At 43.4% G+C, this 12,078-nt stretch overlaps 2 protein-coding genes across 5 annotated transcripts; one reads left to right on the forward strand and one right to left on the reverse strand.

The window, feature by feature from the left end:
• Positions 1-1,831: 1,831 nt before the first annotated feature.
• aadat (aminoadipate aminotransferase) lies at positions 1,832-9,700 on the reverse strand. 2 transcript variants are annotated; one of them, XM_061066680.1, is made up of 14 exons: positions 9,388-9,700; positions 8,439-8,510; positions 7,848-8,016; positions 6,675-6,807; positions 6,517-6,591; positions 5,799-6,008; positions 5,574-5,639; positions 5,301-5,383; positions 4,693-4,789; positions 3,993-4,054; positions 3,806-3,870; positions 3,415-3,521; positions 2,505-2,606; positions 1,832-2,316 (listed from the first exon to the last, which is right to left on the reverse strand). In XM_061066680.1, exons 2-14 carry the CDS (start codon positions 8,503-8,505, stop codon positions 2,275-2,277), a joined length of 1,278 nt encoding a protein of 425 aa, XP_060922663.1. In that variant the 5' UTR covers positions 8,506-8,510; positions 9,388-9,700; the 3' UTR covers positions 1,832-2,274. The 2 variants fall into 2 exon arrangements, with proteins under 2 accessions (XP_060922663.1, XP_060922664.1); XM_061066681.1 differs by lacking the exon at positions 9,388-9,700 and adding an exon at positions 9,066-9,070.
• On the forward strand, positions 9,301-11,964 carry ino80b (INO80 complex subunit B). Of its 3 annotated transcripts, none has more exons than XM_061066684.1 (6): positions 9,301-9,648; positions 9,779-9,956; positions 10,532-10,712; positions 10,798-10,949; positions 11,072-11,244; positions 11,338-11,964. In XM_061066684.1, exons 2-6 carry the CDS (start codon positions 9,917-9,919, stop codon positions 11,800-11,802), a joined length of 1,011 nt encoding a protein of 336 aa, XP_060922667.1. In that variant the 5' UTR covers positions 9,301-9,648; positions 9,779-9,916; the 3' UTR covers positions 11,803-11,964. The 3 variants fall into 3 exon arrangements, with proteins under 3 accessions (XP_060922667.1, XP_060922668.1, XP_060922666.1); XM_061066685.1 differs by having other exon boundaries at positions 9,301-9,626; XM_061066683.1 differs by having other exon boundaries at positions 9,301-9,956.
• The last annotated feature ends 114 nt before the right edge of the window (positions 11,965-12,078 follow it).

The following is a 12,078-nucleotide window of genomic DNA, read 5'->3' on the forward strand; positions in this document are numbered from 1 at the left end:
TTTATTATTAATAGTCTAGATGTAATAGCATTTAATATTAGCTTTTATCATTTCTTTAAGCCAAAGGTACTTAAAACCATTAGGTACTTTGACTTGTCCTGACCCCAGTTTAAAGCTGGAGTTATTGTAATAAGTAACTCGATATGACTAACATTTTGCCAAGAGTTGCTTGTTAACATGTCCTGTTGACATTGTACATTTATTCATTTGGAGTCATGTTTCTCTCGGTTTCCAACAACTCCTGAACTCTGGTTGTTGGTGATAATCCCCGTGAGGTTTGTTGCTCCATTTGTCCTTTTCACTTTGTAATTTGATCTGATATAGTTGACTAATGCACTTTGGCTAGAGTCATCGGCTTGAAAACCTTGCTCGCATTAAGGTCAAGTGTAAGTACATTTCATTTTGTGGTGCAGTTAATGGATCTTTTTGTGCACGTGGATTAAAACATGCACACATGCAAATGGACTGTGGTCACAACCCATCCCATCAACCAAATCTGAAAGGGTGGACTATGTGAGGAGGAGTCACAGCAGGATCCAGGGCAGCACAAAAAAAAAGGTTGTTTTGGAACAATAAGGAAACATGAATTGCACAAGAGACTCCTGGGAGGAAATAACTGAACAAAGCAACTTCAAATATCGTCAGGGTTGTACTGGCGGGTTGTTAGAGCGGCACAGTTGATGACTGACCGACCTTGAAGCCACAGTTCAAGTCTGAAATTGACACTCTGCACCAGGGCCTCAGCAAACAGCCAGAGTCAACAATGCTCCATGTATGTTTAGAGGCTATGGATATTCAAGGGAGTGGCTGTAGTGTCTGTCTGTCAGGTTAGAGTCATGTGAACAAAACACATGTAGCTTTTACTTGCAAGTAAAACAAAGATCACACTATCCTGGAGAATGAAAACTTGAGCTCCTTTAGAGCTGTACAAAAACAGCACAACTGGAAGATCACATCCTGACAGGGTTACACAGGCTAGATTTGAGGTGCACTGATATTCAGAAGGAGAATATGGCGAAGGTTATTTAATCGTATGTGCACATAACCAAAAAAACAACCCACTTTTCTAATCTACAAAGAGCAAAAACTGCTACGACATCTGAATGTGCAAAACCTCTTCAGGCATTTGAAGAGATAGGAAAATCAAAAAGAAACGGATGATATTTGTTGAACAGCACCAGGAGGTGAAGACACCGACAAACACAAAGTCTTTGAGCTGAACAGCAGCGAAGAGCTCTGAGCTGAAGTTTGCATCTTCTCCACAACAGACTTATCTTTGCATTGAAGTTGTACATGCAAACAAACATAAAATATAAGGTACTGCTATAGTTGTAACTGCTCCAGCATTAAGTGGGTCAATTCAAATCCAGGGATGTGGATGTATACTTTTAATGTGGAATTGTATCCTTAACCTGAGGGTTTAAGTATTACTGCAGCAAGAGGAGTTTGAAGTGTAGCAAACGCCTGATTCCTAAGCAGCTTATCTCCTCACCCCTCACAAGATGAATGTTTCACTTGTACACAAACACTCCTGAGAGTTACACACACACTGTTCACAGAGTGCTGCATATTCACACAGTGGGGAGGAAGTCTGTACAAAGGAAAAGAAAAGTTTGCAACAACAAACGGCCTCTGTTGTCAGCATGAACTCCAACCATGCAAGTTTCAAAACAGATGAAAATAAGAATTGTTTTCCAGGGTCAACAGGAAACAAGGAGGCCGCCTGTTGCAGCAGCTCAAAGGCAGGAAAGATAAAACCATCAATGCATTTTAAATTTCACACAAACACAGTATTACTAGAAGAGGAAAAAAAACAATAGAACAAGACCAATGAGTTTGTTTCTCTGTATTCTGCAAATCCATGTACCAGGGAATCAACTTACATTACAATCATAGACTGCATACAAATATGGACGTTATGCCAAGGCATCTCATCACCTCCATGTTTATTTAATGTCTGTGATCGGAACCTTTCATCAGGAATAATTTTGTTTTGAGGCTCAGAACAAAAACATAGAAACTCAACCAAATACAGGATAGTTAAAACATTTACATTTTTGTAGATGAAAGATAAAGACATCTTTGCTGTATAGAACAAATAGAGGTTTACAAATCCATGATTCATTAGAATCTTCATTGATCCAAAGGGGATCAGTACTGAGCATCACGTTTTTAAAAACAATTCTTAGTGTCTTCTTTGTTTCAAGTCGGGCAGCAAATATTAAAATATATTTAAATTAATCTAGAAAACCTACATCCACCGAGGAACAGTCATCACAAAGCTTCTTTGATGAGTAGAGACAGTCTTCTGAAACCCTGGTGAAGAATTGAGAGGTTAGTGTCAGTTATAATTAAATAATCACGTATTAGTCCACAGAAGGTAAAAAGTAATAGAAAACAACTTAATGTTTAACTATATAGAATAGATATAATGTGAACAGGATTGCATTATGTACCATTGACATTTCATGGACAGATATTGAAGTAATGATTGGTGGTTGTACCTCATCGATCTGTTCCGGAGTAGACAGAGAAAAAGCCGCTCTGACGTAGGGACAGGGCTCGTCACTGTTGATCATGAAGACGCCTCCGGGAACCAGCAGAACCTTCAACACACACACATCAACATTTCAATTTACCAGTTTTTACACAGTCAACCTTTTTCTGCATCTAAAGTCACGAGAACAGAACTCCCACCCCCCACACAGTTGCTTTTATTGTGTCCTGTTCTAATGGACTAATCTTCACACCCAGCAGGCTAGCTGTTTCCCCTGTTTCCACTCTTTGTGCTAAGCTAACTGATGACAGTGTCCTATATATATCGAGCAGACATGAGTGACATTGATATTTCATCCAACTTTTTGGCAAGAGAGCAAATTAAGAACATTTCCCTTAGCATCTTTCAGTCCCACAAGACAGTAATTACAGCTTTGAATGGAAAAAGATAAGCACGAACAGAATTAATTAACAGATTCTAAGTGTTGCCCCTCCTCATGTTAGCACCAGCGATTACTGAGAGTCTCCACTGTGTCGTGTGTGGAGATTTAAATATCCTGGACTCTAGAGAGAAACCGTCGGTGCAGGGAGAAGCCTGCTTGTACCCGGTTGTTTCAACATGAATAATCAGCCATTTGCTCCCTGGGATTTACAGACAGTGTGTAGGAGGGGAAACACTCAGCAGATAAACCCACTCATTCAGAGGCACAATGGCTTCTATACATGCACCATCTTTCCCTCTATTCACACAGAAAACCTCCCCTTGTATAAAACATCTGCTCACAAACAGGGCGACAGAGAAACAGAGGCAAAGGCACCCAGATGCATTCTGGGTACATTTGCACGTTAGGTTGAAGCAGGCGTGTTAACCTGGAGTTTAAATGAGTTCAATCTTAGGATTTGTTTGTGAATTCTGACCTCTTTCTCCAGCGCCTTCTCCATGATGAGCCTCTGGGTGTCAGCGACTCCCTTGAGTTTGATCCATAGGAACATGCCTGCTGATGGAGCGTGCCACTCTGCAACGTCTACACACACACACACACACACACACACACACACACACACACACACACACACACACACACACACACACACACACACACACACACACACACACACACACACACACACACACACACACACACACACACACACACACACACACACACACACACACACACACACACACACACATATTAGGGAAAGCCAGGGTGTCAGGAATCAGGAATCAGTCTCAGTTGTTAATCATGATTTTTCACCTTGTTACTTAAAACTGAGATTTTATAGGTAAAGTTCTGATTAGACTAACCTTTGAGCCACTTGTCTGCAGAGGTGATCATGGCGTCACGTTGTTTGCTGTAAAACTCAATCACCCTGTGAGAATAAAGAAATAAAACCGTTTTATTCGTCACTGCAGGGGAGGCTGTATCGTTTATTTGACGCTGCAATTCACAGTTTATTTCTTAACCAGTCACACGTGTCACAGAAATACACACCTGTCTATGTGCTGCAGGAAACCATCTTGACCCCAACTGTGCAAGAGCTGAGACACCATGAGCTGAAAGGACACAGGAGACGGGTTAAAAAAGACAAAAATGCAGATCACTGCATTATTTCTTGAGGAAAAACACCCCATATTGTAATGTTAAAGAAAGTGAGCCCCCTTTATCAAATTTGCTCTAGAAGTGGTGGGAAAATGTTTACGAGCATGAGTCTCTATCTACATACTAGTCCATAACAGAGAAAAAGAGGCGGGGATTGAATCAGAAGGGCAGCAAGTCTCTGGTTGATCCCAATTAATCCTTTATCAAAACCTCTGCAGATGCTTCTAATTCATGAATCCAATAATTTGGCTTCAGCTGTAGTGTGACAAGTCTCTGCTCGTGTTGGCTTGAATGTGGCGTGCCTGGTGGGTGCGACCGGCATCTGGCACACAAATCACTGATGACTCCGCAACAACATAATTCCACAAATACAGAGACTGCTCCACCCCTAAGCCTCAGAGGTTTGCTTGGTGCAGTACTTATTTGCTTTTAGCACATTTGCACGCCAACAAGATGGAGGCTGCCACACAGGACGAATATCAAATAACAGAAATCAGGAAGAGGTTTGCAAGGAAACCAGGAATGCAAAATGTATATTTGGCGATTGTGAAAAGAGCTGGATGTGGTGGAGTTAAGTTAATTGTTGATTCACCTGTGTGAAGGTACTAGTGTGCATGGTTGAGGCCTGGATGTGCAGCACCACCCGGTCCACCAGCGGTTTGGGACCCGTCACAAAACCAATCCTCAGCCTGAAGCAGAAGCAGGAAAACATTAAACATCTCCCACACAGAATCATGTGTAATATTTAACTTGACATTTCTTTAATTATTAACACTACAACCTAGAACATGACCCTTGAGGACCAGAAACATTTACCTGCACGAGGCTCTGAATCTACTATACACAGAATTCGCACATTGCTTGTATGTTCTTACACTGCACTCAATTTGCATGACTTAATGCATACAAGTGGATTTGAATTCCTAATAAACATGCATCTGCAAAACCTTAACTTAAAAAAAAAGGTCTTAAATCTAGAAGTGTATTCAAGTAGTGGAACATTAAGATGTACATTTTTCCAAATACACGAGAAGCCTTCTTTCCTATAAACAAAATCAGCTTTATCCTGCACACGTTTAATTCCCAGCTGAAGTTAAAATGGAAAAACACACCCAGTTGCAGGAAGCACACAAACACTGTGCTGTAGCAGTCACATGCACATGGTATTTAAGAAAAGCAAATAATCACAGACACACTCACCCTGAAGACAGGATCTTAGAGAAGGAGTCTGTCCTGATGATTCTCCCGTCGACGTCCATAGAGAGAAACGAGGGACTCCACGGCTGCCAAACAAAGACACAACATGAGTCACACTGTTGCCTCAATTCACAATAATTCAACTTAAAAATCAGTGAGATCAGACCTTGAAGTAACACTTAAAAAGGAGACAACTCAACTAATGTTCTTATTTCCATGTATTGTCATGTGAAAGCACATTCAGACACACAGCAGGTGAGTGAACTCTTTCTGTACCTTGTCAAACTGCAGGAAATAGTACGGGTCGTCCTCGATGATGAGCATGTCGTACTGCCGGGCCAGCTGTTAGAAAGACCAGAGCACGTTAATAGAAAATGACTGAATCTGCAGGGAAATCCGCCTCACAACAAGCTCTAATTAGAGGAGTCGGTGTTCCGCTGATAGCTTTGCATACATTTCAGATTTCAGCGTGATTCATTCACTTTACAGGTGGAGACAAACCTCGTACACCTCTTTCTTCCTCTGAGTCGTCATGGAGGCACCGGTGGGGTTTCCTCCGTTGGGGATGGTGTAGAGGACTCTGGGAGCGGTGCTGCCGGGCTGGTGGACCTCCGACGGGTCCCACCGAGACAACACCTCCTTCAGGCCCGCAGGTAGCATGCCGTGCTGATCGCTGGGAACGTTGATCAAGTTGCAACCGAGTGGGTGAAGCTACAGAGTAAAAGCAGCAGGTCACAAGACTGGAGCAGCTTCTGTTACTGGAGGTGTCTCGTAGGGCTGCTCGATTATGGAAAAAATCATAATCACGATTATTTTGGACAAAAACGAAATCACGATTATTCAAACGATTATTAATTTGTGCCCTTATTTTTTTTTTTAAATGACTAACCGGAAGTACCAGTCACTTCCGGTTCCGGTAAACACCTATTACGGCTGCGTGTCTTATTTCTCCGTGAAACCATGCAGGATATCGGTGCCTGGTTATTCAAACCCTTAATGATGGCAACCCTTACACTCTCCATAAAAACACTTTGTAACTGAGAACTTTGAAATTTCCTCTCAATATATAAAATGCAAAATAATCGTTTCAATTCGATTATAGTAGTTTGGAGATCGTTTGATCCAATAATCGTAATCACGATTATATTCCGATTAATTGAGCAGCCCTAGTGTCTCGTCAGTCAAACAAGTAGATACTTATAAAATGAAGAGCTCTCACCGCTGCCAGTGTCCCTGAATACGTGGGAGCATCCAGCAGGACGTTGTCTCCGGGGTTCACCAGCATCTCAAACACCTAAAGGCCCAAAAACAGCGGTGGTCTAACATCAGAATGAGAGAAAGTATGGAGCAGATTTGCAGCTGGGGGGGGGTCAGTACCTTACAGAGCCCCTCCTGGCTGCCGGTGGTCACACACATGTCCATCTGGCCGTTCTCCACCGTGTAGTTGGCGGACGGTGGATTGTGGAGGTTCTTCTGCAGGTTCTTCATCCACGTCAGCAGTTCTGGGATCCTAGGCAGAAAAAAAAATCTTAGAGCACAATACAGTAATAACCAGGTGTAGGATTTGAAGTCCAGACTTATCCTCAGAAGCAGGATCATTTCAAATTAAATCGGGACAGTGCTCGTTAACCATAAGACAAAATACTGTGAATGAGCCGGAGCTACCTGAATAAGCTACATTGCATCCATTGTCCCTAGCTATGTCTACAAGGCAACCTGAAATAAAACAAGCTCTTAAATCAATAATTATATCCATGTGCATTATATATACACACACACACCCAACTGTACACACGATTAAAACACGACTGTAGATAAAACAGTACCTCATAAATACACACTACACATGATAATAAGCAGATAACCCATATTGGAAACACTGCACACGGTAGAAAGAGGTTAAACAAAAAATAAAAATCAAACTGTACAATGCAACACAGACACAGGCATGTAACCTCAAATATAAACAGAGAGGTTGTACATGACCTTGAGGGCCCCAGTCAAAAGGGACCTGGGGGAACACAAGATACCAAACCTCTTTTCAATCTTCAATTGATTTTTATTTCACATCAAACACAAACACAGGAGAACCAGGCAAATTGACCACTTTGCCTCCACTGTCCCGACGCCCCTGGCTCCACTGATACCCGTTATCAGTGATTACTCAGAGTCAACAAATCAGCCTGTGAAACAATCATTTGAGGCGACAACGTTTACAGAGGCGGTCGTAAAAAGATAAGCTCCACACTCGGCTGTAAAAGATCTGATTCTGATGCAGCGAGGAGTAAAAGTGGGATATGTATTTTAAACCATTTCATTTTAATTCCTTACGTAGAGGGCCACACAAACAATTCTCATTAACACCTCTGACACTGATGAGTTCAGCTTTTCCAGCACAGGACTCTCACTCTGCTGTTCAGAGTTAATTTGATAAGTTTTTTAATTTCTCAAATCCCCAAGTGTAGCCTCACTTCGGCTGCTGAAAGTAGTTTCATTAAAACTCTGACTGACGCTATTAAGAGTGTGTAGATTTCTGTTTAGTTCTCTTACCCATTAGAGGCGGAGTACTGCAGAGCCCTCTTCATCGTTGTGGCATCGAAGGTGATGGTTTGTCCATTCTTCACCGTGATGGACGCCGACTCGAAGGGGAAGGTGTTGGGGTTCGGCGCTCCTCCGGCCAATGAGATCAGGGTGGGAGGTGACCGCTGCTGCAGCTCAGCTTCATAGAGGGGAAGACACAGAAGATGAGGTTTGAGTTACAGATTCCAGCTGAACAACTAAGATGCTAGTGTGAGAAACATAATAAAAATAAAACCTGCACCAACAACTCATTTCTGGTTTGTGCCAATTTTACTGAGGATTAGTTTGAGGACATGTAACCCTGCAGCACAATTTTAATTGACATAATAAGGGGCTTAAGATGGCTCATGCTGTTATTAACTAATCTGTCTGGAGGAGGGTCCCCGAGTCAAAATCTGGTTTTAAAACATTAATAATTTCAGCCAATACTATTGCATTTGCTGTCAAGGCACATTGTAAACTCTGCTTTTAAAAGAGTGCTATAGAAACAAAGATGTATTATTACTAACTCCTCTTAGTTTTGAGATGGAACATGGAAAGAAAAGCAGTAGAAACACTCACTCAGCATCCGGATGGCCGAGGGTTTTCTAGCCGCACTAACAGCCGTCAGGAACCGAGCGTAATTCATGATTCCTGCAGGAAGAGGCAGAGAAAACTGTTTAGTGCCCGAACCCATGGAGGCTGCACCTGTTCCTGAGGCCAACAGTGAAAGATCAGGTCTGTCTGGTTTGAGAAAGATGGAGGATTAATGCATAATGATTAATGTGTCTGCATGACAACAGGTGCAGGAACTCTACAGGAGCAGGGAAGCTGCTGTAAACACAGATCCAGGTAGTTTAGTATCGATACCATGTTTACTTCCTGTAATATCTGCTGCTTTTCATTCATAAATGAATGTAAAAACTATGCACGTTTGAGGTTTTGAATTAATACATTTGATGCAAAAAAACAAATAAATAAATGTTCACACGAGATAAATCCTGGAGTGTTAATCTGAGTCGTGTTGAACTCGTGTTAGTTTGGCTTTAACCCGAGTTAAAGTGAATTAACTCGAGCTCAAACGGGCCTCACACTCACCAGGACTCTACTGCCACCACGTGGTTATGAATCTATAAGTTTAAAAGTTGTTTTATTAAACATAAACTCCGACATTGACCGGGTCACACTGAGCTTCTGCACCGACCTTACCTAACGTGCTGTGATTCTCTTCTTCTGTGGTTTTAACTGGAGCGGCGCAAACCAACGTGTTCGAGTGCACAGCGCCCCCTGCTGCCCAGGCTATCGGCACCAAACACTAGGCGCCACGGGGCTTCTGGGTAATGTAGTATTCCACACGTGGATACGCATGATAGCCAGTAAGCACCCCACATGGAAAGAACTACATAACCCAAGCGTTCAAAACACAACTACAGCTAGAGTTCCTCCTTTTCACATGTTGTTATTATAGGAGTTAGCATGTAGCTAGCTAGCATAAACCAAATGAAAGAGAAACATGGCTGTGAACTCTTACCGGTTGGGAGTTAGCTTCTTCGGGCGTCGTCGGGTGGTTCTTCCCCGGTAGAGGGCGACCAAGCGTCGGCTGTGGAGTGACAGAAACTTCCGTGTTGCTAGCTTAGCTTGTTTGGGCTAACCACGACCCGCACGCGTTTCATTCTGTAACCGTGCTCGTTGGTTTCTGTCTCAGCCGGAACTTCCTTACCAACGCTAGCTACATGTTAGCTAATGATAGCTAGCACCTGGATTGATAGGGTAACGCTGAGCACCTCCTCCTGTGAGTTAGCATCTTTCAGTTAGCATCTTGCATTTGACTGAATCTGTGCAGAACGAACTGAAACTCATTGATTCACTTGACACCTGCTGTGTCCGTGAACGTCTCATTGATATTAGTTTATTGGCTGCAGGTGTGTTTAGGTGTTGGCTGCAGCTCGGACATTTGTGTTCTGTCATGTAGAGCCGCTGCTCCTCCTGATTCCTCCTGCTCCTCCTGCTGCTCTCTGCACCTCCTGCTCAGGCCTCCGGGTTGCTGACTCGGCGACTCGATGGGGAAGAGGAAAGACATGATTCACCCCAGGTTTCTCGGTGAGTTTCCAACATTATTCACATTTAAATGCACATTAGTTGCAGCTTCCCGTCACGAGCCACTTTACAGAGACCCAGTGTGATGGTTCCTCTCCAGTTAAAGTTATAAAACAACAGAACCTGCACTGAGCATTAGTTTCATTCAGTTATGCATCATTTATTTAAACAGTTAAAATATGTGAAATACCTCAAATGTCCAATGATCCCAACATGTATCTTCAGGTAAAAATAAGAAGCATGAAAACTGTATACAGACACATCTGTTTAAGGCTAAACTTACTTTTAAAGTATTTTGATTAAAGCGCATAGTGTGATCACCTTGTTACTATCAACAGTGTCTAGTCCCAATGTTTGAAATTGTGCAGGAGCCTGTTTAAGATAAATAAACAGAATTGTTGTATGTTTTTTATTTTGCCTCAAATTTTACAGTACTCAATATTCTGAGGAAAAAAAACAAAAATCCCCAAACCCTAGGTCCATCTAAAGGAAATGACAATAAATAAGATTTTAGCAGATAATCCAGCTGTAAAATAAAACACAGTTCATATTCCTGTGTTTCCGTCTCGTCCCTGCAGGCGAAGGCAGCTCCAGTCTCCACAGCGTTCACAAGCGGAAACACAAAAAGCACAAGAAGCACAAGAGGAAGCACCACAGCTTCCCCGAGGCGCCGGCGCCCGAGCCCGTGGTCGTCCCCCGGCCTCCTCCACAGCTGAGACTCAAGATCAAACTGGGAGGACAGACGCTGGGGACCAAGAGGTGAGAGACGACTTGGCCTGATGTCAACATCTTCCCTTTTAAGCCATCATTTCTCACAACCATTGGTCTATTTTCCTGTTTTCAGCGTTCCCACCTTCACTGTGCATCCCGGTGTCGCACGTCCTCCCTCACCACTGATGATCATCGATAACAATGTTGATGATTCTGATTCTGATGATGACGACGATGATGACGAGCCGCCCTCTGTGCCTCTGGAGCAATATCGAGCCTGGCTGGGTGAGTTCCAAGAGCTCATAGATCTTCAGTGGACACTTTCCAGAGTTCATGTGTGAAAACAGCTACTGAATATGAAGTTGTACAATAAATCCCTCTTGTTTATCTCGTTCATCCGTCCTCAGATGAAGACAGCAACCTGGCCACATCTCCTATGCCGGACATGGATTCAGACTCCATGCTGGGAGCGCCTGTGGACGAGGAGGAGAGGTGGCTGGACGCTCTGGAGAAGGGAGAGCTGGACGACAACGGGGAGCTGAAGAAGGAGATCGATGAGTCTCTGCTCACAGCCCGACAGGTGAGGAGCAGACGCAGGAAACGTGAGGGTGTCATTTTGCAATTGATGAAAAATGACTTAAGCATTTATTCCTGTTTTTCTTCTGTTCTATAGAAAGCCCTGTTGCACAAGCAGCAGATCCAGCCTCTCCTGGAGCTGCCTATGGGCTACAAGGAGAAGGAGATGACCGTGGAGATGATGCAGAAACGGGAGGAGCGAGCTCGAAAGAGGCGCCTGCAGGCCGCCAAAAAGGCCGAGGACAGCAAGAACCAGACGATAGAGAGACTGACAAAAACCAGCAAGGCCAAGATCAAAAGCATGAAGGACAGGAGGTCCAAGCTGAACCAGAGCCCCATGATCCGCTACAGCGACACCGCCCTGGGCCTGGCTATCTCCTTCCCCACAGGGGTCCATCCTCCGGCGCCGGCTCCTCCCCTTCCTTCACCTCCGGCCCCGTCGAGCTGCGGAGTTAGCGGCTGCTCTAACCTGAAGAAATACTCGTGCTCTACGACCGGGGTTCCTCTCTGCAGCCTCGAGTGCTACAAGAGGAACCTGCTGCTCGTTCAGAGCGCCGCTTGAACACTAACGGGACGAGACTCTTCTGAAACGACCTCCACTGGGATGTGATGGACACGAACACTCCTGGGAAAGATATGATTTGAACTTCACACTCTGAATCTGTGTCTAATGTGGATTTAGTTTTTTTGTTTCCAGATGTGCTGTATAAATATCTTACACACATTGTGTTTATGATTTCCATATATTTTTATGTGAGATTTGAAACAAGTGTTTTCTTTGACAAAGATTAGTATAAAAAGAAACAGAAACTTTCTTTTCAACTTGTTTTCATTTTGG

Source organism: Limanda limanda, chromosome 22 (genome assembly GCF_963576545.1).
Source record: "Limanda limanda chromosome 22, fLimLim1.1, whole genome shotgun sequence".
Lineage (NCBI taxonomy): Eukaryota > Metazoa > Chordata > Actinopteri > Pleuronectiformes > Pleuronectidae > Limanda > Limanda limanda.

Bases quoted from the DNA above. Each gene is read 5' to 3' on its own strand.
- aadat (XM_061066680.1), bottom strand. From the start codon at position 8,505: ATGAATTACGCTCGGTTCCTGACGGCTGTTAGTGCGGCTAGAAAACCC. The intron at 6,808-7,847 runs GTAAGAGAACTA...TTTTCTGCCTAG, and splicing joins CAGTACTCCGCCTCTAATGG to GATCCCAGAACTGCTGACGT. The intron at 3,522-3,805 runs GTTAGTCTAATC...GTGTGTGTGTAG, and splicing joins TGCAGACAAGTGGCTCAAAG to ACGTTGCAGAGTGGCACGCT.
- ino80b (XM_061066683.1), top strand. From the start codon at position 9,917: ATGGGGAAGAGGAAAGACATGATTCACCCCAGGTTTCTCG. The intron at 9,957-10,531 runs GTGAGTTTCCAA...TCGTCCCTGCAG, and splicing joins GATTCACCCCAGGTTTCTCG to GCGAAGGCAGCTCCAGTCTC. The intron at 10,713-10,797 runs GTGAGAGACGAC...TCCTGTTTTCAG, and splicing joins CAGACGCTGGGGACCAAGAG to CGTTCCCACCTTCACTGTGC.